This window comes from Phyllobates terribilis, unplaced genomic scaffold (genome assembly GCF_046119375.1).
Source record: "Phyllobates terribilis strain yellow unplaced genomic scaffold, ASM4611937v1 Scaffold_4__5_contigs__length_816908805, whole genome shotgun sequence".
Lineage (NCBI taxonomy): Eukaryota > Metazoa > Chordata > Amphibia > Anura > Dendrobatidae > Phyllobates > Phyllobates terribilis.
This window is the reverse complement of record NW_027362764.1, coordinates 308575890-308598601: the sequence shown is the minus strand read 5'-3', so window position 1 is coordinate 308598601 and position 22712 is coordinate 308575890. Positions and strand designations below refer to the sequence as shown.

The following is a 22712-nucleotide window of genomic DNA, read 5'->3' as shown; positions in this document are numbered from 1 at the left end:
ACAAATGTTCCCACGCAGTATCGGTGATGTAAAGTGAGGTCCCGGCGTTCTCAGATGATCTTCAGCTGTGAACTCGCGTGACCACTGCTGGGAGCAAGCGTGCTCCCATTAGTGTACCACCGGCCGCCGAGGGATCAGGACACCAGGGGACGCTGGACAGGCGAGAATAGGTGTTTTTTTTTATTATTTTTTTTCTCTCACTGACCGCGCACACGACGGATCGGCTGAGGAGACTACTGCTCCCCTCAGCCGCGCCGCTTTCACTGTTATCAGCGGGACATGTGGTTGGATGATGGGAGAAGTAGTCTCCTCAGCCGAGCTGGCATGTGCACGGTCAGTGAGGGGGAAAAAATAAATAAAAAAAACATATTCTAGCCTGTCCAGCGTCCCCTGGTGTCCCAACCAAATTTGCATATATATGTATACCTGCGGGTTTGTTGCGGATCAACTAAAGTCAATGGGAGGGAAACGCTGCCGAAACACTACATAGAATGGACATGCTGCATATTTAAACGCAATGACAATCCTGAGCGGAAAATTTCGCATCATGTGCACAGCACTTCAGGATTGTCATTGCAGTAGCTGGCAGACGGATTACATATAGTTTGTGATGCATTTCCGCATGAAGAAAAAGTTTCAAAAATGTTCAGTGTGCACTTAACCTAAGACTTTCTACCAATTATGTGCTGATTAATTAGTCTGTACTGTATTTGAGTCAGCTATTCAAATAAAAGTTGAGTTCATATTTTCACTTCCATTTTGCATGTAGTGTCCATCATTGGAGCAGTACGCAATGCAAGCTTTTGCTGATGCTTTGGAAGCTATCCCAATGTCACTTGCAGAGAACAGTGGTATGAACCCCATTCAAACCATGACTGAAGTACGTGCGAAACAACTGAAGGAGAATAACCCTGCACTTGGCATTGACTGTCTTCACAAGGGCACAAATGGTGAGCTTTAAGTACTACAGTCCAAATTTTAGAGAATTTATTAAAATGAGAAATGGTTATTGTGCTGATTCCTAAATAAAAAAATATTATGAAAAGGTCTTCACACACAGTGGGGCGCAGTGATTAGTGACAACTGACAAGTTATTTCAGTACATCTACTTTAATGGGAGAAAAAGCGCTGTACTTGTCTGCATCCACTAAGTTGTTTTCTTCTGCTTGTACTTTGCTACTTCTGACTGCAGCAATATCTATTTTAGTCTGATCCAGTCGATAGGTCATCAATCATTAGATCCCAGAAAATAAGTGATCATGACCTTTTCAAAGGTTGTCAGAGAAGGGGTTTGTCAAGAGAGATGGGGACTCAAGATGGGGTTAAGATGCTCCTCACACCCCTAAATTAATTCCTCGAGGGATGGGATCGCTTTTGGGGTGGATGTAATTTCCATTTGATGCTGTACCACATAACCGCCTTATACTGAAACTACAGAAGTAAGAACTTGGACATCTATGCAGATTGGTAAGAAATTTGCTAAATGATGGGAAACAGTCATACATGTTACATTCTTTAAATGGGATATAATCAGCAGTGGGGTACCGCAGGGATCTATGCTAGGACCCATTCTTTTTAACCTCTTTATTTGTGACCTTGGGAAATGGATTGAGAGTAAAGTGTCAGTTTTTGCTGACGATACCAAACTATGTAGGATATTAAAATCTGATCTTGAGGTTGCGATATTGTAGAACGATCTGGATAAGATGACTGAATGGGCAAACACTCGGCAGATGAAGTTTAATGTAGATAAATGCAGAGTAATGCACCTAGGATGGAGTAATCCTATTGCTGCATATACATTAAATGGAAGGATACTTGGGACTACAGAACAGGAGAAGGATTTGGGTATTCTGGTTACAAGTAAGCTGAGCAGCAGTACTCAATGTCAAGCAGCAGCCGGAAAAGAAACAAGATTTTAGGATGTATACAAAGAGAAATAAAATCCTGCAATCCTAATGCACTGTTACCCCTTTTATAAATCACTGGTGAAGCCACATCTGGAATATTGAATCTAGTTTTGGGCTCCAAATTTTAAAAAGGATATTCAGAAGTTAGACCGTTCAAAGGCGGGCAGTTAGATTATTACACGGGATGGAAGACGTCTCATATGATTAGAGGTTTAGAAAGTTGAGCTTGTTTAGTTTATAAAAAAGACTCCTCAGAGGAGAATTTTTACATGTATAAATGTGTGGTCAGTACAAAGGACTAGCACATGACTTATTCCTTCCAAAAAATACACTACGGACCAGAGGGCACTCATTACGGATGTTAGAAAGTCAACTCCGGCACCTAAACAGGAATGGGTTCTTTACAGTCAGAGCAGTCGGATTGTGGAATGCCCTACCACAAAAAGTAGTGATGGCAGATGCTAGAACAGCTTTAAAAAAAGGCTGGATAATTTACTCAATTAACTGTAACCCACAATGTTATGTTTAATTAGACAAAATGTGCAATTGCTGGAGGAAGATTGAACTGGGTGGACCTAGGTCTTTATTCAACCTACATTACTATGAACTTACTAAATAGCGCTCCCTTCCTTCTGAGCACTTGCATGTGTCCAAACAGTAGATTCTGACCCCATTTGGGGTATCGGCATGCTAAGGAGAAATAACACAACAAATAGTGGGATATATTTTCTCACTACCTTTTGTGAAAGTCAGAAATTTTGGTCTCAGGCCACATTTTTGTGGGAATTTTTTTGATCTTTTCGTCATTTATTAGTTTTCAGCTATTAGTTTCTCTTACTCTAACACCTTAGTGACTGAACTAGTTTTCACCTTCCTGACCAGGCCAAATTTTTGAAATGTGACCAGTGTCACTTTGAGGTAAAAACTCTGGAACTCTTCAACGTGTCCCAGTGATTCTGCGTTTTTTTCGTGACACATTTTACTTTGTTAGTGGTAAATTTATGTCGAAGTTATGTCTAATTTGTTTTTGTTTTTTTTTGTTTTTGTTTTTTTTCTCTTGTGGGGTGGTGTTACATACATTTCCCTTGAGCGTTTGTAACAAAATGTGTAACTGCAATAATTTTCTGGGAGAAATGCTTCATTTTCAGGAACAATTTCAAGGGTGCCAACACTTTTGGCCATGACTGTATATCACACATTAATAACATTTACCACTGGTCTCCTGTAAATCAGCATCATTTTTGAAATTTTTTTTTTTTTTTTGTTCGGAACTTAGAAGGGTTAAAAGTTTATCAGGAATTTCTCATTTTGTTTTTTTCCCCACTATTTAAGCACATTAGGGGCTCTCCAAACGCAACATGACTTCTGCTATCTATTCCAGCCAATTTTGAGCTCCAATAGCCAATTGGCGCTCCTTCACTTCTGTGCGCCCAAACAGTAGTTTTCCGCCACATATGGGGTATCGGTGTACTCAGGAGAAATTGCACAACAAAATTTCTCCTTTTACCCTTGTGAAAATGAAAAATATGAAGCTGAATTAACTTTTTTTTTATTTAATTTCACATTGCTTTAATTCCTGTGAAGCACCTAAAGGGTTAATTAACTAATTGAATGTTTTGAGGGGTGCCATTTTTATAACTGTATTCACTTTTGGGTATTTTCTGCCATTTAGGCCCCTCCAAAGTTATTTCAAACGTGTTGTGGTACCTAAAAGTGTATAAATTTTGTTGTGAAAAATAAGAAAATGCTGATCACCTTTTAGGCGGTGTGCCCACGTAGCGTTTTTCAAGCGTATATGCTGCGGAATTTCCGCAGCGTAAACGCTTGAAAAATGCATGTATATCCGCACCCCATGGTCCCCAATGGCATTCCGCAATGTCAATGCCCATGCTGCGGATTTTTCCGCAGCGTATATGCTGCGGTCAAAAATCCGCAGCATGTTCATTAATTTTGCGGAAGCGCAGCGGAATCAATGTGCTTATGGTACCCAAGTCTGGATGAGAGGAGACTCTCATCCAGACCTGGGTACCAAAGAACCTGTAAAAAAAAGAAAAAATAAAGTTTATACTTATCTTCTGATGTTTTCCCTCCGTCGCGCTGTTGTCTGAAGGACCTGCCACGTCATTGAGTCATGTGACCCACCACATGACTCAATGACGTCACCGCAGGTCCTGCACACAACAGCATGAGCCGCTCAAGCCTCCGGACGGGGCAGAGAATGCATCAGAAGGTGAGTATAAAGTTTATTTTTTACCATTCTGAACAAGTTGTCAAGCACTTTTCCAAGTGATGCTTGGAGAAGTGCTTGATAACCCGCATGCGGAAATGCATGCAAAGACGCCTCACAAACGCTTCTACCTGGCGGGAAAACCGCATGTAATATCCGCATGCGATTTTCCCGCCAGGGAGAAGCGTAAAAAATATGCTTCAGGTCCGCAACGTGGGCACATGGCCTAAACCTTCTAACTCGCTAACAAAAGAAATTTGTTTAAAAAATGATGCTGGTGTAAATTAAACATATGGGAAATGTTATTTATAATTTATTTTGTAACTGGATTGGTATGAGAATTGAAATTTTAAAAAATTAAGAAATTTTCATCAAACGCAAAAAAAATACCAAATTTAACACAAGCCTGAAGTACAATGTGTCACACAAACTATCTCAGAATCACTTGGATCCGTTGAAGCGTTCCAGAGTTATTACCTCAGAAAGTGACACTGGTCAGAATTGTACAATTTGGCCTGATCAGGAAGGGGAAAACTGGCATGGGGGTGAAGGGGTTAAAGCACCACTCCAGCAGTGCAATAAAAAAAAGATGCTGACCGACTATGGCGACTGACAGGAACGACAAGCAGTGTGCACTTGCCATATAATATTTTCACATTTGTACAATTTTTTACCAAGTTGTCCACATTTATAAATAACCTGTCAACACAATTTTATAATGTACGATAAAGACATGGCTGTAATTGTGCAGCAATTCTGATTAAATTGATACATTTGGTGATTAAGTCCACTTTGTTGTAATTCTGTAATCAGCATTTGAAGTTTTCTGCTAATTAGATTTCCGTGCATGTTGGCTGAACTGTACACGGGGTCTTCTCTTCTGGGGGTGTGACTCCCCATCCCCTCTGCCTGCCTCCAGTATGTGAGTGACTTGCTTCCTGTGTTTGAACTCTCAGAAGTGACCGATCATTCGAGGCCAGAGGCCGGCTGAGGGGCCGGGGACTATAGTCAGGGAAGAGAAGAGCCAGTTTACAGTCCAAAATTTACACCATTTTTACTCCAAAATCTAATTATTGGATTCAAATAGTGATTACAGAAGAGCAACAAAGCGGATTTCTTCACCAAAGGTCTCATTTTAATCAGTATTACAGCAATGTTATTACTTGGATTACAAAATCATTCTAACAAGTTTTTTAATCCCTTAATAACGAGGCCAAATTTTAGAAATCTGACCAGTGTCCATTTATGAGGAAATAACTCTGGAACGCTTCAGCAGATCCCACTGGTTCTGAGAATGTTTTTTCGTGACATATTGTACTTCATGATAGTAGGTAAAGTTTGTTCGAGATGACTTGAACTTATTTATGAAAATACCACAGTTTTCAATTTTTATATCCTTAAACCAGTTAGTCATGCTGTGCAAAATAATAAATAACATTTCCCATATGTCTACTTTACATCTGCATCATTTTTTTTTTAGGATGTTAGATTGGTTAAAAGTTTAGCAACATTTTCTCAACAAATTTACAACATCTGTTTCTTTCGTGATCTATTCAGATTTAAATAAACCTTGAGGAGCCCTAAAATACTTCAAAACTGCTGTCAGGAAATTTTTGAATTCTTCAGGTGCTACACAGAAATTTAGTGCAAAGTAGAATGAAAAAATATAATTTTTAAATGTTACTTCTAAAATGTTGCTTTAGCTCAATTTTTTTCACTTTTACAAATGATAGCTTGACAAAATGGACCCCAAGATTTGTTACCCAGTTTCTTCTGAGCTTGCTGATTAGTGATGGGCGAGCATGCTCTGCACTGCTCGATAATCGATTGAGCATTGGGGTGCTCGATCGGATATCGAGCAGTTCCGGGTATTGCGTAGTGCTCGGGTCCCTCTGAGTCAGCTAAGCTGTGCGCCCCACTGAAGCCAGCAATTCCTCTGCTGGGAGAGTAGGGACTCCTCTGTCAGCCTGACTTTGTGAGTTGAACTCCGGGGGTGTGGTCTCTCTGCGGTAAGAAGCTCATTTGAATCATCTGACCCGAGCACCGCACTGAAGCCAAGTATATACATCTATCTCCATATCGATCTCTATCGGATGGATGGATATACCTGGCTTCAGTGCGGCCGCAGCTCAGATGGTTCAAGTGAGCGTCTTACGGGGAGAGACCACGCCCCCGAAGCTCTTCAACTCTCAAAGTCTGGCTGACAGAAGTCCCTGCTCTCCCAGCAGGGGAATTCCTGGCTAGAGTGCAGTGCAGCTCAGCTGATTCAGGATTAAATAAGCTCCTTCTTTATTAATAGAGATATCTCCCGCTCTCTCATCGTCCGCCTAGCCGTCCGAGTGCATGTCTCCCGGAAAAATGCTCGAGTCCTTCATTGACTTTGCTCTGTACTCGAGTCGAGCAGGTCCGAGCGTCCGTCCTGCTCGATTCGAGTACCGAGCACTCAAGCAGTTCACTGCTCGCTCATCACTATTGCGGATACCCCACATTTAGTCAGAAACCTCTGTTTGGACAAATAAAGCTCAAAAGAGAGGGAACACCATTTGAATTTTTAAACACAAATTGGGCTGAAATTGTGGGCACCGTGTCACATTTTCAGGGCCTGTAAGGTGCAGAAACACCACACAAGTGACCCTATTTGGCAAACTACACCCCACTTGTTGGATATTTCTGCAGTTTAGGCACCTTAGGAGCCTTGCAAATACAACATGGTGCCCATAATTTATTTCAGCCAAATTTGTGTTCCAAAATTCAAATGGTGCTCCTTGTGTTACGAGCCCGGACGTTTGACCAAAAAGAACTTTTTGACTACATGTGGGGTATCGCTGCGCTTATAAGAAAGTAGCTAACAAACTGTGGGATCCACTTTTTGCTGTTACCTCTTGCAAAAGTGAGAAATGAATGGCTAAAGCAACTTTTTTGTGAAAGAAAAAATGAAAATCTTCAATTAGATGGCCTAATGTTATCAAATTATGTGTAGTACCTGTGGTTTAAAAATGTTCACTATATCCCTGGATAAAATCCTTGAGACCCCATTTTGGAAACCACACCCCTCAAGAATTTTATCCAGAGGTATAGGGAGCATTTTGAACCCACAGGTTCTACACAGAATTTGATAACGTTAGGTCATCATATTGAACATTTTTCAAATGTTTAAAAAAAAAAAAGAAAAAGATTACACCAAAATTTGAAAAAAATTCCCATGTGCCTCCATTGCTCCTAGCCACATTTGTACCAAAATTCAAGTTGGGATCTCAAGGGGATCATACTTCAAAAAATAACTATATGAACACTGTCAATTTGAAAATCTCGAATTCATATCTGTTCAGCCTATGGTCTGAAAGTGTAGGGTCTGTTTTCCCCCAAAAAAGTTTCCGGACTCGTCCTGATCTTAAACCAGGCAAATGATTAGATAAATCTATAGTGAATACAGTGAAAAGTTTTTTAGAATAGTGATGAAGTGAGCCTAATTATACCTGGCAAGAAAGACTGTCTATGAAAGTGAGTGGTAAGAAAACTCTGCTCCAATAGAGGCTGGTTATTGCCAATTTTAAGAGACCTATGAATTTTTTTTTTTTTTATAAGAAATAAAAATTCAACTTCTGCCAAAGTAGGATTTTCCAAATTTTCTGACCTGTGACCTAATAATTGTCCTGGCTGGTGGTAGTGGTGCCCACTCAGTATGAGTATGTACAGCAAACCAGAACACTGAGCTTAAGATTGAAGGAGGTAAGCTGAAAGATATTCAGATTGGTGAGTACAACTTTGATGATTATGAAGATAGAATTATGTCTCAAATAATGTCCAGAAAAGAGTTCAAACTGTTACCAAAATATCTGCAAAAATTGTCTCAGTAAGGGCTCTTCAAGAAAAAAATATTAAATCATTTTGAAGAATGGTAGAATAACTTATAAACAGTGGCTATCTGACAGATGCACTTTTGATAGTTTCCACAAGTGCAGAAGACTTTGTAGAATGTTTTTGTGACCGTTCTTAACCCCTTCCCGACATACGGGCGGGCTCACGTGGAGCGCCGCTGCGATCACATGCGAGTGTCAGCTCTGTGTAAGAGCGGACACCCCACAGCACCGCCCACTATAGGTGCTAGCACCGATCGTGGGCGTTTAACACCTCTGATGCCACTATCAATAGTAACAGCGACATCAGAGAGAATGGGCTCCGTCTGTGATCCCATCAACACAACGCATTGTGTTGATGGTCTCCATGGTGACCCTCGGTCCCAAATGGCCGCGGGGTCCTGCAGGAAGGTGGCCTGACAGACGCTGATCTGATGCTCTGCAGAGCATCAGCTCAGCGATCTGTCAGTTTGATAATGTCCCACCCTGAGACAATGTAAAAAAGTAAAACATTTTAATAAAAATTCTAAAAATATATTTTTTTTAAATTACAAAATAAAAAAATATATTAATCCAATAAATAAATATATTTATCTGTGTAAAAAAAAAAAAATAATAAAAAATAAAATTAACAATAAAAGAACACATTTGGAATCTCCGCGTCCGTAACGGCCCGACCTATAAAAGTGCCCTGCTAGTTAACCCCTTCAGTGAACACCGTAAAAAAAAAAACAGGCAAAAAACTATGCTTTATCATACCGCCAAACAAAAAGTGGAATAAAAGGCGATCAAAAAGACGCTTGTAAATAAATATGGTACCACTGAAAACGTAATCTTGTCCTGCAAAAACAAACCGCCATACATCTCCGTCAGCAGAAAAATAAAAAAGTTACAGCTCTCAGAATAAAGCGATGCTGAAATAATTTTTTTCTATAAAATAATTTGTGTAAAAGCACCAAAACATAAAAAAAATATAAATGTAGTATTGCTGTAATCGCACCAACCTGAAGAATAAATCTGTCTTATCAATTTTACCACACGTGGAACGGCATAAAAAAATCCCCTCCCAAAAAATTCCTGAATTGATGGATTTTGTTCATTCTGCCTCCCATAACAACGGAATAGAAAGCGATCAAAAAATGTCAAGTGCCCGAAAATGGTACCAGTAAATACGTCAACTCGCCCCGCAAAAAACAAGCCCTTACATGACTGTCTGCCAAAATATAGAAACATTATAGCTCTCAAAATACGGCGATGCAAAAACTTGTTTTTACAATAAAAAGCGTCTTTTAGTGTGCGACAGCAGCCAATACTAAAAACCCGATATAAATCTGGTATCTCTGTAATGGCACTGAACCGAAGAATAAAGTAGTTTAATCACTTATACCGCACGGGGAAAGGCGTAAAAAAAAAATATAAAACTAATTCTTCACATGCTGTTGATTGGTTCATTGTGCTTCCCAAAGATTGCAGTAAGGCTCGGCTCACATTTATCCGGCGCTCTGTGCTGAGCGCTTACATCGGGATTCCCGTGTAAATCTCTGAAATATGTGATTCAGACGGAACCCTCGGCGGAAGATTCCCTGTAATAAGGCAGATGGAGGCACTGTGGACGCCGTAGGACCTGTGATCCCACGGTGTCAGTCTTTTTATTAGGCGTGCATAAAAGTGCAGTCTGCCACAGTACTGCGCACTTCTGAAAAGGACGACACTGAACAGAGGCCAGACTAAGTCCAGACTAATTCTGCTTCCTCATTATAGTGATGTGATTTAGATGAAATCCCCAAGGGATCCAATCACTTGGAGATTTAGATGGAAACCCCGATATAAGTGCTCAGCGTAGAGCGCAGGAAAAACGTGATCCAAAATGTTATGTAAAACGTTCCCAATAAACTCCATTCACAAAAAAAAAAGCCCCCACTCAGGTCCGTCATCTGTTAACAATAATATAGGGGCTTCCACATTACTAGTAGCACAAAGGCTCTGAAAAACTAAATGGCTCCTCGCCCTCCTAAAGAGATGCAGCGAATTCTGCGCTCCCAAATCCAAATGTCCCCCTCTATTCTGAGCTCCAGTGTGTGTCTAAACTGCAGTTAACGTCCACATGTTTGGCATTCCTGTAGCAATGAGAGCCTACCTAATTTATGGGTGCAATTTTTACCCATTTTGGTGCCATTTTTAACCATTCCCTAGTGTGAAAATGTAAAATCTGGGGCTATAACAAAATTTTTGTGGTAAAAATGTAATTACTTTTTCTTCACTGCCCAATGGTATAAAATTCTGTGACACACCTGTGGTGTCAATATAATCACTGCACCCCTAGATGAATTCATTGAGAGGCGTAGTTTGTAAAATGAGGTCGCTTATGGAGGGGTTCAGCTGATCTGGCACCTCAGGGGCTCTACCAATGTGACATGGCACCCTCAAACCAGTCCAACAAAATCTGAACTCCAATATGGTGCCTCTTCCCTTCTGAGCTTTGCACTATGCCTCAAAAATAGTTTTTGCCCTCATACTGGGTATCTGCATACTGAGGAGAAAATGGACCCCAAAATTTGTTGTGCAATTTCTCGTTACCCTTGTGAAAATGCAAAAATTTGTGCGAAAAAACATTCTTGCAGGAATATATATATTTTTTTTTAAGTTTCACGGCTCAATGTTGTAAACTTCTGTGAAGCACTTGGGGGTTTAAAGTGCTCACCACACATCTAGATAAGTTCCTTGAGTAGTCTAGTTTCCAAAATGTGGGGGGTTTCCACTGTTTAGGCACATCAGGGGCTCTCCAAATGTGACATGGCGTTCGCTAATTATTCCAGCAAGTTTTACATTCAAAAAGTCAAATGGTACTCCTTCCCTTTCAAGCCCTGCAGTACGCCCAAACAGTGTTTTTTCCCCACGTATGGGGTATCGGCGTACTCGGGAGAAATTGCACAAGAAATTATATGGGGCAATTTCCCCTGTGACTCTTAACGAAAACACAAAATTGGGAGCTGAAAAACATTTTCGTGGGAAAAATGTGAAAATTTTATTTTTACGGCTCAACGTTATAAACTTGTGAAGCATCTGGGGGTTCAAAGTGCTCAACACTCATCTAGATAAGTTCCCTGAGGGGTCTAGATTCCAAAATGGTGTCACTTGTGGGGGGTTTCCACTGTTTAGGCACATCAGGGGTTCTCCAAACACGACATGGCGTCCATTAATTATGCCAGCAAATTTTGCATTCAAAGGCAAATGGCGCTCATTCCCTTCCGAACCCTGCCGTCCACCCAAACAGTCGTTTTCCCCCACATATTGAGTATTGGTGTGCTCAAGAGTAACTGCACAACAAATTTTGGGGTCCATTTTCTCCTGTTACTCTTGTGAAAGTTAAAAAAAAAAAAAAATGTTTGTTTTTTTCCTTCCACATTCCAAAAATTTCTGTGAAGCACCTGAAGGGTTATTAAAGTTCTTGAATGTGGTTTTGAGCATCTTGAGGGGTGCAGTTTTTAGAATGGTGTCACTTTTGGGTATTTTCTATCATTTAGACCCCTCAAAGTCACTTCAAATGTGATGAAGTTGGTAAAAAAAAAAAAAAAAAAAATGGTTGTAAATTTTGTTGGAAAATTGAGAAATCGCTGGTTAACTTTTAAACCTTAACTTCCGAACAAAAAAAATTTTGGTTCCAAAATTGTGCTGATGTAAAGTAGACATGTGGGAAATGTTATTTATTAACAATTTTGTGTGACATATCTCTCTGATTTAAGGGCATGAAGATTAAAATTTTGAAATTTTCCATTTTTTTTTTATTTTATTTATTTTCACAAATAGAAATGTAAGTCATATCAAATAAATGTTACCACTATCATGAAGTACAATGTCATGAAAAAATAATCTCTGAATCAGGGGGATCCGTTGAAGCGTTTCAAAGTTATTAGTGGTCAGAATTCAAAAAATTGGCCTGGTCAGGAAGGTGAAAACAGGCTTTGGGGTGAAGGGGTTAAAGAGGTTGTCAACTACTTTAACATCGATGACCTATCCATAGGATAGGTCATCAATGTCTGATTGGCCGGGATCCGACACCCGCTACCCCTGTTGATCAGCTGTTATCGGTTCCACCGGCCGGAAGTGCTTACTTGCTGAGCTTGCCATCTACTTGTAGTGGCCACCGCAGGGTACTATACATCCCCCTCCTATTAAAATCAATAGGAGGCTTATGTGTAGTACCCCGCGGCAGCCACTACAATTAGATTGCCAGCTCAGCAAACAAGCACTTGCTGCCGCCGGCACCGATATCTGATCAACTGGGGTACCGGCTGGTGCCTGGCTGATCAGACATTGATGACCTATCCTAAGAATAGCTCATCAATGAAAAAGTAGTTGACAACCTCTTTTTAAAGATTAGTCCGAAACCCAAAAGTAAATTGCAATTAATAAACCTTTAAAAAAACGCTGCACCAACGCTTAAACGCATGGTAGAAGGCCTGCCATGTTCCCCAATGAAAAAAACGCAGCACTACCAATTATTTTGCGGAAGTGCTGCGTTTTCGCCGCCATTGACTTGCATTAGAACGCGTGTATTCCGCTTCACTAGATAAGCACATGTGGAATACATGCGTTCAATGTGCGGATGGTAACCAGGTCTGGTGGAGAGGAGACTCTCCTCTGGACCCGGGTACCATAGAAACTGTAAAAAAAAAAAAAAAAAAACATAAAATAAATATTATACTTACCTTCTGATGGCCCCCGGTCTCCTTATCTGTGCTCGCCGGCAGCTCGCAATGGACTGGAGGACCTGCGCTGACGTCAGTTATGGGACGGGTCACGCGACGCTGACGTCAGTCATATGACCGGTCACGCGACGCTGACGTCGGCAGGTCCTTCAGTGTACCGCGATCTGCCGGCAGCAAGGACGGAGTGAAGCAAGACTGTGAGGGCCATCGGAAGGTAAGTATAGATTTTTTTTACCATTCTTTCGGTCACACTATATAAATCCATGCCGTTTGCATGGATTTATATAGTGTGACCAAGTTGACAAGCACTTTCCAAGTGATTCTAAAATCTCTTGGAAAGCGCTTGTCAACCCGCATGCGGAAATGCGTGTGAAGAACGCTTTACATCCGCTTGTCCCTGGCAGGAAAAACGCATGTACAATCCGCATGCGTTTTTTTCTGCCAGGGAGATGCAGAAACGCTCAGGAAAAATCCGGATCATTTCTGCATCTTGGGCACATAGCCTAAAGGAGAGGGGGCTGGGACATCCTGACACTTCCCTTGCTTTGTTTGCTGCCCTCAAGCAAAGTGTCATCAATGACGCTCGTTTCAGGGGCTGGTCCCTGCTCTGCTGTCTCCCTTGTGCAGTGTCTCCCTTGTGCAGTGTCCACTGTGATGACCGCATTGTCCGGTCTTTTGATAGGTTAGCTGAATAGTAATAAAGTGGCTCTGCTTAGTCAGACATAAAATACAAAAGTGTAGCTATGATATGAGTGCTTCATGATTCAATAGCTATTCATTGAATCCAAGAAAAAAAATAGATTTCAGTGATTAAAAAATGACATCCTACCAGGTTTGAGCGAGGTCTACTGCTTGTCGAATGGCTCTTCTGCACAGTTTAAAATTAAAAAAAAAAAAAAAAAAACTTTATACATGTATGCCATCACAAGAAAGAGATTTTTGGAGTGGAAGCTGAAAGACACTTTTTTTGCAACATCTCATGGCAAAAGTGTATGTGATGGTTTAGGAGGCACTGTGAAACGCCCTCCAGCTCAAGCTAGCCTCCAGAGGACATATTCAGACCAAATCTTAACACCCATGCAACTTTTTAACTGGAGTGAGAAAAATATTCCTAACATTCATTTCATGTACTGTACAAACCAGGACCTCAAAGAGAAAGAGTGTTAAAACATCGGCCACAGGGAGCAGAACCCATCTCAGGCACTCCGCAATACTATACATTCATTCTGTGTAGTGAAACAAAATTAAAAACAAGGATTCAGAAACTACAGTGAAGTCCATGAAGTGATTGAAGGTGGCACAAGTTTGGCAATGGATGACATAACTGGTTGTGACCAGTGAATATGATCGGCACTGGTGGCTAATGGACTCTCCAAAGATTATGCTAATGAAGAAGTAAAAGTGACTTTTTTGCGCACTTTTGGTCCATCACCATCTTGTTTCTATCCAAGAAAACCAAACATTTTAAACGTAAACAAAAATCAGATATAACTCTGGTCTCCCCAAACCCCCTAACAGGCCATACATACTCTGACACAAAAACCGCCATTGTTAGTAAGAGATTGTGGACAAGATTACATATCACCCAGTAGAAGGGACAAATTGATGAAAAAAGCTCAGTTTAAAGACTTGCGATTAATTGTTTCACATTGTAGCTTGATGATTTAACGTATTTCTCGTTTTAAAAACTTGAAAAAGGACATGTCTAGTGACATAAAAAAAAATTATGTATATTGAGAAAGGTGTTAAAAATATTAATTCTCTTAATTTGGCATTAAACATGTATGATTAGGATGAGACTGTTTTTAGAAAATCATGCTTCGAAATATGATCCTGCGGAGATTCCAATTTGAATCCCTGTACATATGTAACTAAGAACACAAGTAACACATATGCATCTTTTTTTAAAATGTATACGTTTTTCCAAAATCACCCATCAAAATTTAGAATTCGACTACTCCAAAACAAAATATTAATAAATCTAGTCGTGTGACTTATTAAATTAAAGCCTATACAATTTTAAGCAAAATGGTGCCTCTCCCATCTCTTGATCTTAATTCTAGCCCAAGATATGATAAAAATGTAAGGTCATACAAGCCCAAAATTCACTTTTTTTTTTTCAAAACGTTACAAAATCTATAAAAAAAATTAACTAGTGAAAATACAGGAAAAATATATATCGTTGTACTGTGTTAGCCAGTAGATTTTAACTGCTGTAATTTTGCACATAAATCTAAATATTTTAATATGCTATATACAGTTGAGACCTCAGTGTTTTATACCTTTTAATGGCTAACTGAAAAGATGGTAACAAATTGCAAGCTTTTGAGACAACTCAGGTGATAGAATAACCTGATAGTTCTGCTTCATGTTACTTGTCTTGTGTATTGCATGTGCTCTGTTGTGTATAAATAGGATTCTTCAGATTGTGTTATACTATGCCTGATGGAGACCTGAGTAGAAAGCTTGCAATTTGTTACCTTTTAATGGCTAACTGAAAAGATGGTATCAACCACTGAAGATTCTCAAATCTTAATATTTTTCTAATGAAGATACAAATTCAAAGGTTATTTTTAATTCACTAAAGTAGCACTTCAAAAACACCAAAGAAAATAAATATCCTGTTATTGTAAAAAAAAAAAAAAAAAATCAGATTGGGATGATTTGAAATAGAATGACCCTTTGGGCACATGACAAGGCTCGGAAAGAAAAGCTCTTTATTTGTCTGGAATAGCTTGTGAATGCCATGTTGCATTTGGAGAGCACCTTATATACGAAAACAGAAACCCTCCACAAGTGACCCATTTTGGAAACTAGACCCCTCAAGGAATTCATTTAGGGGAGTACTGAGTATTTTTAAGCTACAGATGGATTCACGAAAACTTGAACATTTAGATGTGGGGGGAAAAAAAATTAAAATTTTCCACTAAAATACTGTTTTAACACCAAATTTATAATTTACAGAAGGGGTAATTTGGGAAATTGGACCCCACAATTTATTATGCAATTTCTCCCATATGTGGTTGTACACTACTGTTTGAGGACTCGGCAGGGATCGGATGGAAAGGAGTGTTACTTGGCTTTTAGAATGCAGATTTCGCTTGAATAGATTGTGGGCTCCATTAGCAGAGCCTCTGAGGTGCCCGAACAGCAGAAACTCCCCTAGGTGACCCCATATTAAAAACATAACTGCCTAAGGCATTCAGGAAGGAGTGTAGTGAATATTTTTAACCTGTAGGTGCCTCGCAGAATTTTATAACATTAGGACTTGTGAATATAATGATTTAATTGTAAAAATGTTTTTTTTTTTTTTATTAGTTGCAAATTTGTCAGTTACACAAGGGTGAAACTGGACCCCATAATTTATTGTGCTATTTCTACTGAACGTGGTGATGCCCCATATGCTGTTAGAAACTTTTATGCCGCACATTAGGGCTGAGAAGGAAGGAGCACTATTTGACGTTTGGAGCACAGATTCTGCTGGAATAGTTTACTGGTGAAATTTGCGGAGCCCCTTATGTGCCAGAACAGCAAAAACCCCAAAAGTGACACCATTGTAGAAATTGTACCTCTCAATCAATTCATGTACTGTTGCTGTGACTATTTTGTAACATCCACACCTGGCTCTTTCTGGAGAATTAGAAATATACCAGTTTAGTGCCCATACATTATACAGTGTAGTGCCAACCGTACATTGTGCTCAGCTTGTGCTTCAGTAGATATGCATCCCATAAATTAAGTGCGTTACAATAATGCTAAAAATATGGCTGCTTACTGTGGTTTAGGCGTAGTGGGTCTCTGAAGGAGGAGGGCATTTAGATTTTGGAGCACAGATTTCCCTGGATTTTGAGGGGGTAGGAGCCATAGCGCTTTTCCACAGTCTTTGTTCTGCCAGTAACATGGGAACCCCTATATTCCAGTGACAGATGACGAGCCTGAGTGAAGGCTGTGTTTTTGCGGGATAAATTAGGGTTTTTATTGGTAACTTTTTGGGGTGCATAATTTTCAGTTGCTTCCTTAATAAGGCTGGGATCACTTTCTTGTGTTTTACGTTGAGCACTTACATCTGGGTTTCTGTGTAAATCCCAGAAAAATCAGATTCATTGTAACCACCCACCATAATGAGGCAGATGGAGACACATTGAAGTTTGGCGTCGTTCCGGTGGTATCCCATCTTTTTAGGCGTGCACAGGTCTTTGGTCTCACACACTTGTGCGCTAAAAAAAATGCCTAAAATGATGGGACACCACAGGAACACAGACCAGATGGAGTCCAAATTGACTCAATCAGCCTCACAAGTGAGTTGTTCCATCTGGGGGTTTTGTCTGAATCCTGGTTTTGGGCAATTTACACGGAAACCTCAACGTAAGCTGAGCGCGCAGCATAAATGTGAGCCTAGCCTTATTCCAATATTTAGTGGGGAGAATGAACAAAAAGACAGCAGTACCGGGCTAATTCTTAATTTTATTTTTGTGCGGTTCACCATGCGGCATAAGTGATCAGGAGAATTTTCTTCATGGCATTGCAATTACAGCAATATCCGATTTATATGGGGTTTTTATGATTTGCTGCTATCACACAGTAAAAATGTTTTTAGTTTTTTTTATTTTAGAAAAAGTAGTTTTTTCATTGCCATGTTCTGTTAGAGCTGTAGCTGTTTTTTATTTTTTGGCAAACAGAGCTGTAAAAGGGTTTATTTTTTGTGGGACGAATTGCCGATTTTTTTGGTACTATTTTGGGGTACTTAATATATATATTTTTTTTATCACTTTTCATTCAGAATTTTTCAGACCAACTCTGAACAAAAAAACGCAATTTAGTTTATTTTTTTGCGCCTTTACCCATGCGACAAGTGAGGAGACAGATTTGTTTGTCAGGTCAGTACAATTGCAGCAATATCAGATTTATAGTATAGTTGTTTTGTTTTTTTCTATGCTTTTCTGTTTTTATACTCTAAAAACATTATTTTACCTAATATTGCCATATTGAGAACTTTAACTTTTTTTTTTTTCTTTCTTTTTTTTTTTTGGTCAAATGAGCCATATTGGTGCTTGCTTTTTCGGGATGGTTTGGCATTTTCCTTTATACCTTTTTTTTTATTATTTTTTTTTTTTTTTTACATACTGCTTTTTTTCACTTTTTAGAGTGTCAATATGATGAAAAAGCTACAATTTTGGCATGTTTACTGCATTCACCATACGGAATAAATAACGTGACCGTTTTATAGATCTGGTCGTTCCGGACGCGGCGATATCAGCTGTGTGCGGTTTTTTGTTTTAACACAATGACTGCGCTATGAGTGGCGAAACGGCTTTTCGTGTTTTTTTTTTTCACAGTCTCACTATGGGTCATGTATAATTTTTACTTTGATCACTGGTCTCATACACTGCAGTACTCGTGTACTGCAGTGCATGAGACCAGTCAGTGATTCACTGAGTATGCCTATTAGATCCTGCTTATAGCTGACCATAGGGTCTTTTGACCCTCTTTTACCCACTTGGATACCACTATCACGATTGACAGTGGTATTTAAAGGGTTAATTGGCCTTGATCAGCTCCAAAACTGTCTGGGGCCAATACCGCATGTTGTCAGCGGTCATGTACAAATGTCACCCGTGGGAATTTAGGCCATGGGGCAGCGTTATTTATTTATTCCTGATCGCTATTTTAAAATGGCAACGAGGGAATAAGGCCCCTGTTTTTATATATATCGATGGACATTAAGGGGTTCTCATCACGGAGGTCCGATGGTTACAAAGATTGCCTTTTAACCCCCTGTTCATCAACTAAATTCAGCTGTCACGTTTGACAGCGGTATTTAAGTGGTTATTCTGCCTTGATCAGTCACAAAAACGTCCGTGGCCAATACCGCAGGATTTCAGCTGTCGTGTACTGCTGTAACCTGTGGGAATTTTGGCCACCAGGCAGATCTATAGACTTATTCCCGATCGCCATTTTAAAATTGTGAGGAGGGAATAAGGCCCCTTAACTGCTGCTGTTTTTATGCATATCTGCTGTTTTTAAGTGGTTAAGCAGGTATTGCTAAAGTTTCCATCTAGGATTCTTCAAATTAATCTAAGATTACAGTTTGTCAATAAATTGCATTGCAACTGAAAGTGCTTATAGTTCTAATGATGGGTAAAACCTAAAATTCTGTACACTTATTTAGAACCATTTCATTTTTCTTAAACAGTGTTTATTAGACGTTTTCATATATAACATACATACAAAAAGTAAGAAGTATTCACGCAGGAACAAGGAAAAGCAAAAATAGCAACACCGTCAAATAGAACAGTAAGACAATCAAGTAAAACATAACTAACCGCCTTATATGAGTCAAATTCACTCAAAAACCATTGATTGTCCAGGATGTTACAATAATTCTCTCTTGAGTATTCCTGATCATAAACATCCGAGAAACAAAATGAAAAGAAAAAAGAAGAGTGTTGAGTAGATAATAGAAAATAAGGAAAAGGGGGATAGGAGGAGATGGGGGGGGGGAGGGGGAATCTAGTTAAGAGGGCAGAAGAATAAAAAAAAAAAAAAAAAAAAAAAAAAGGGAGAGGGGTTAACTGAGGGGTGAAGTATGAGGAGTTGAGTCTCTCCTGCTTGTGTTAACCTCCTCTCTGTTCTATCTTACTCCGCTAATTTGTTTCCGAGAGTTTTAGGAACTCCGGCGAATCGTGAAGCATAATCCATTCCTGCCATGTTTTGTCAAATGTATCCTCACGCTGTGTTGTAATGGTGGATAGCTTCTCCACCCTACATAAGAAATCCATTTCAACTATCCAATCCCCGATATTGAGGGCTGTCTTAGAACGCCACTTCCTAGGAATGATAGTATGAGTGGCTGTTATGCAATGTTTTAGGAGTCCTATCTTGATGTTCCTAAAGAAGCCTTCAATCATTGACAGTAGGCTCAGTTGTAGGTTACTTTGAATGTCACCAGAAACCTTTGACTATATTTCAAAGACCTTATTCCAAAGTCTTTTAATTGGACAATCCCATCAGATGTGGAGCATGGCACCCTAAGATGCCTCTTATCTCCAGCAGAGGTCAGATACCAGTGAGTATATCGTATGAAGGTGTGCTGGAAATCTGTACCACCTAGTTAAAAGTTTAAAGTTCGTTTCCTGAGCCCTACAAGCCAGGGGAAGCCTGTGTGCACAGAAAAAAGCTCTTTTCCATTGCTCGGGGGGGGAAACTCTAGACCAATCTCCCGTTCCCAATCCAAGGCAAACCATGGTTTATTCTCAGCTCTCCGACATAAAAATTGAGTATACCTGTGAGACTGAGTGTGTAGTTCTCGTCTCTTGCATCATCAATGATTCCAATGGAGACAGATCTGTTTCATGTATTGAAGCCAGCTGGTGGGACGACACGAAGGAACGTAGCTCTAAATACGCAAACCATGATATTTGGATTCCTGGAAAGTCCTCCCTCAGTTCCGCCAGTGATTGCTGTCTTTCTAACGTCCTAGAGACGTGCATCATTCGGAGTTTAGGTGTGTTGGACCACAGCAAAAACTACTCTACTCTATGCATGTGGATGACTTTGTCGTTTTACTGTGGGACATAAGTAGAAGTGTTTTAATAGATTTGTCCCCGTCTCCCTCCGTGGGACAAACCCTACCTGATCATTATGAATTAGGTCTGGTAGATATGTGGCCAATCTTGTTCATATCATTTTGGAGTATAATTTTACATCAAGGTTGATTAGTGAGATTGGCCTGTAGCTGGGGCCTAATTTAGGGTCCTTCCCGGCTTTAGAAATTAGTGAAATATTGGCCTCCAGAGTCTGATCAGGAAATGGGTGCGCTGAGGAAACCTTGTTAAACACTTTTGTCAAAAAGGGCGTTAATTGGGGGACTAGTAATTTGTAAAATTTGGCTGTGTAACCGTCTGGGCCAGGACTTTTATTAGTTGGGGACATTTTGATCGCTCGCGTAAGCTCCTCCTCACTGAAAGGTAAATCCAGGGTCTCCTTGAGGTCAGCCGATAATGGGGGAAGGGCAGTCTCTGATATATTGATCTATTTTCGTCTGTTCACGTGTGTGGGACATGTCTGCATAGTGGCCTGTGATGTTATAGAGCGCTTCATAATAGTCCCTGAATGACTGAGCAATCTGACCTGATTCATTTACCTCTACCCCTCCGGTATAGAGGGTATAAAGGTATTGGGGTTTCTTGGGTGGATACTTCTAGCCAACGGGCCCCTGCACTTATCAGCAAACTCCTAAAAGAAGCCTTGCAATCTTTCCCTGTATTTGGTAAAACCTTGATTTTTTAAATTTTTTTCCAAGTCCTCTCTTGCCTTTTTTAGCTTGATAAGGGTTGCACTAGCTAGATCACATTTATGTTCCTGTTTGAAGGTGTGTATCTGCGCAAGCAGCTCTTTTATGTAGGCAGTATTCTCCCTTTTAAGTCTGGAACCTTCCCGTACTAAAATCCCCTAATTACGCATTTTAGGCCTTCCCCACTGTGTGGGCAACGGGGTAGGGTCTCCCTCATGGCTTACTAAAAATTATTGGATGGTGGTTTTAATTGTGTTTGTGTCAGGGTCCTGAAGAAGGTTTGGATTTAGGCGCCACTGCCAAGGTCTGTGGTTCAAATTGGGGTGCTGGAATGAGAAAAAGATGGGAGCATGGTCCTTTTTAGATGCAGACTAACGAGCAGATCTAATTTGATTTAGTTTTGGAAATGAAAATTTACAGGGTGATTCCATATTTTTTTCCTCAGAATTGAGTGATTCCATAATTTTTTCCCTCCACTTGGTCTGAATAAAATGACCCTTACTGAGTACCACATTTTTAATCTTGATTTCTTTTAGTGTTTCTTAAAGCCATAAAGTTGCCATTTGAAATGACTTTAGTTTTGTGCCATGTCTGTGATCTGCTTTTTTTCAACAACATTAAACAACTGAATGAACATCCTCTGAGCCTGGTGATTCAATAATTTTTGCCAGGGGTTGTAGTCTGCATGCCCTGATCTGGCCTTTGTTAGGAAGGTAGAGATTAGCCAAAGTATATAATTGATTTGAGATATAGACCTTCAGGAAAACAAAACTGCCCTGATCATCCCTATCTTCCCCCACAAGCGAAAACTGAAGGTTCTTATGAATAGCTACACTGACTCCCCCGGATCTGGACTCAGGATTCGTGCTGTGAAACCAATGTGTGTAATATTTGTTTTTACTACGGGGTGATGCTCTCTTTTAAAATGTGTCTCTTAAAGAAAAAGAATGTGTTCCCATCTTGGGCATACCATATAAAACTTTGGATTGTTTTTGAGGAGTATTAAAACCCTGGAACCATTACATTTTAATGTGTTGTTTTTGTTTGTTTTTTCAGACATGAAACGGCAGCATGTAATTGAAACGCTAATTGGTAAAAAACAGCAGCTTTCATTAGCAACACAGGTTGTGAAGATGATTTTGAAGATTGATGACATACGTAGACCTGGTGAAACAGAGGAATAAGATTGACTCAAAAAAACTAGCCAATAAAGTCTCCTATTGTTTAATTTAACATTTTTTTCCCTTAAGTTAACGTATATTGGCTTTGATCTACAAAATAAATTGCCATCCTTGCTATTCTGCTTTTGTTTTAATATCCCGTCTTGGTGATACTAGTCTTACACTGCCAACCTAAGACAATTTAATGACAGCTTATTTGTTACATGTAAGTAGATACAGTAGTTTAGCAGCATGTTTAAACAGGTTGACTGCACTTTGTGTGCGCAGAATGATTTTTAATATGGTTATGTCTACTTTGGTAATTGTTCTCTGCAGCACATACTCTGTTTACATATGATGGGCTGCTAAGAAAGATGATTTCTAAGCAAGGTTAAAAGTTTCACCTGATGAACAAGCATTTTTGTTCTTTCATCAGGTGATTGGAAGCTTGTTTAGACAGGCCGACTGTCGGTTGGCTAGAAAAAATTTCCACAAATTTTCGTTCCTGATAATGGTCCAGTATAAAAACACGCTCATTAGTGTTAGATCTTGAAAC

General features: G+C 39.7%; 1 protein-coding gene across 1 annotated transcript in view; it reads left to right on the top strand.

Moving 5' to 3' along the window:
- CCT5 (chaperonin containing TCP1 subunit 5) overlaps positions 1-22294 on the top strand; it is a 106023-nt gene extending 83729 nt beyond the window's left edge. Inside the window, exons 10-11 of the mRNA XM_073678359.1 lie at positions 770-950; positions 22053-22294. Coding sequence (XP_073534460.1) covers positions 770-950; positions 22053-22180 — 309 coding nt within the window. The 3' untranslated portion in view covers positions 22181-22294. The remainder of the gene's footprint in view (positions 1-769; positions 951-22052) is intronic.
- The last annotated feature ends 418 nt before the right edge of the window (positions 22295-22712 follow it).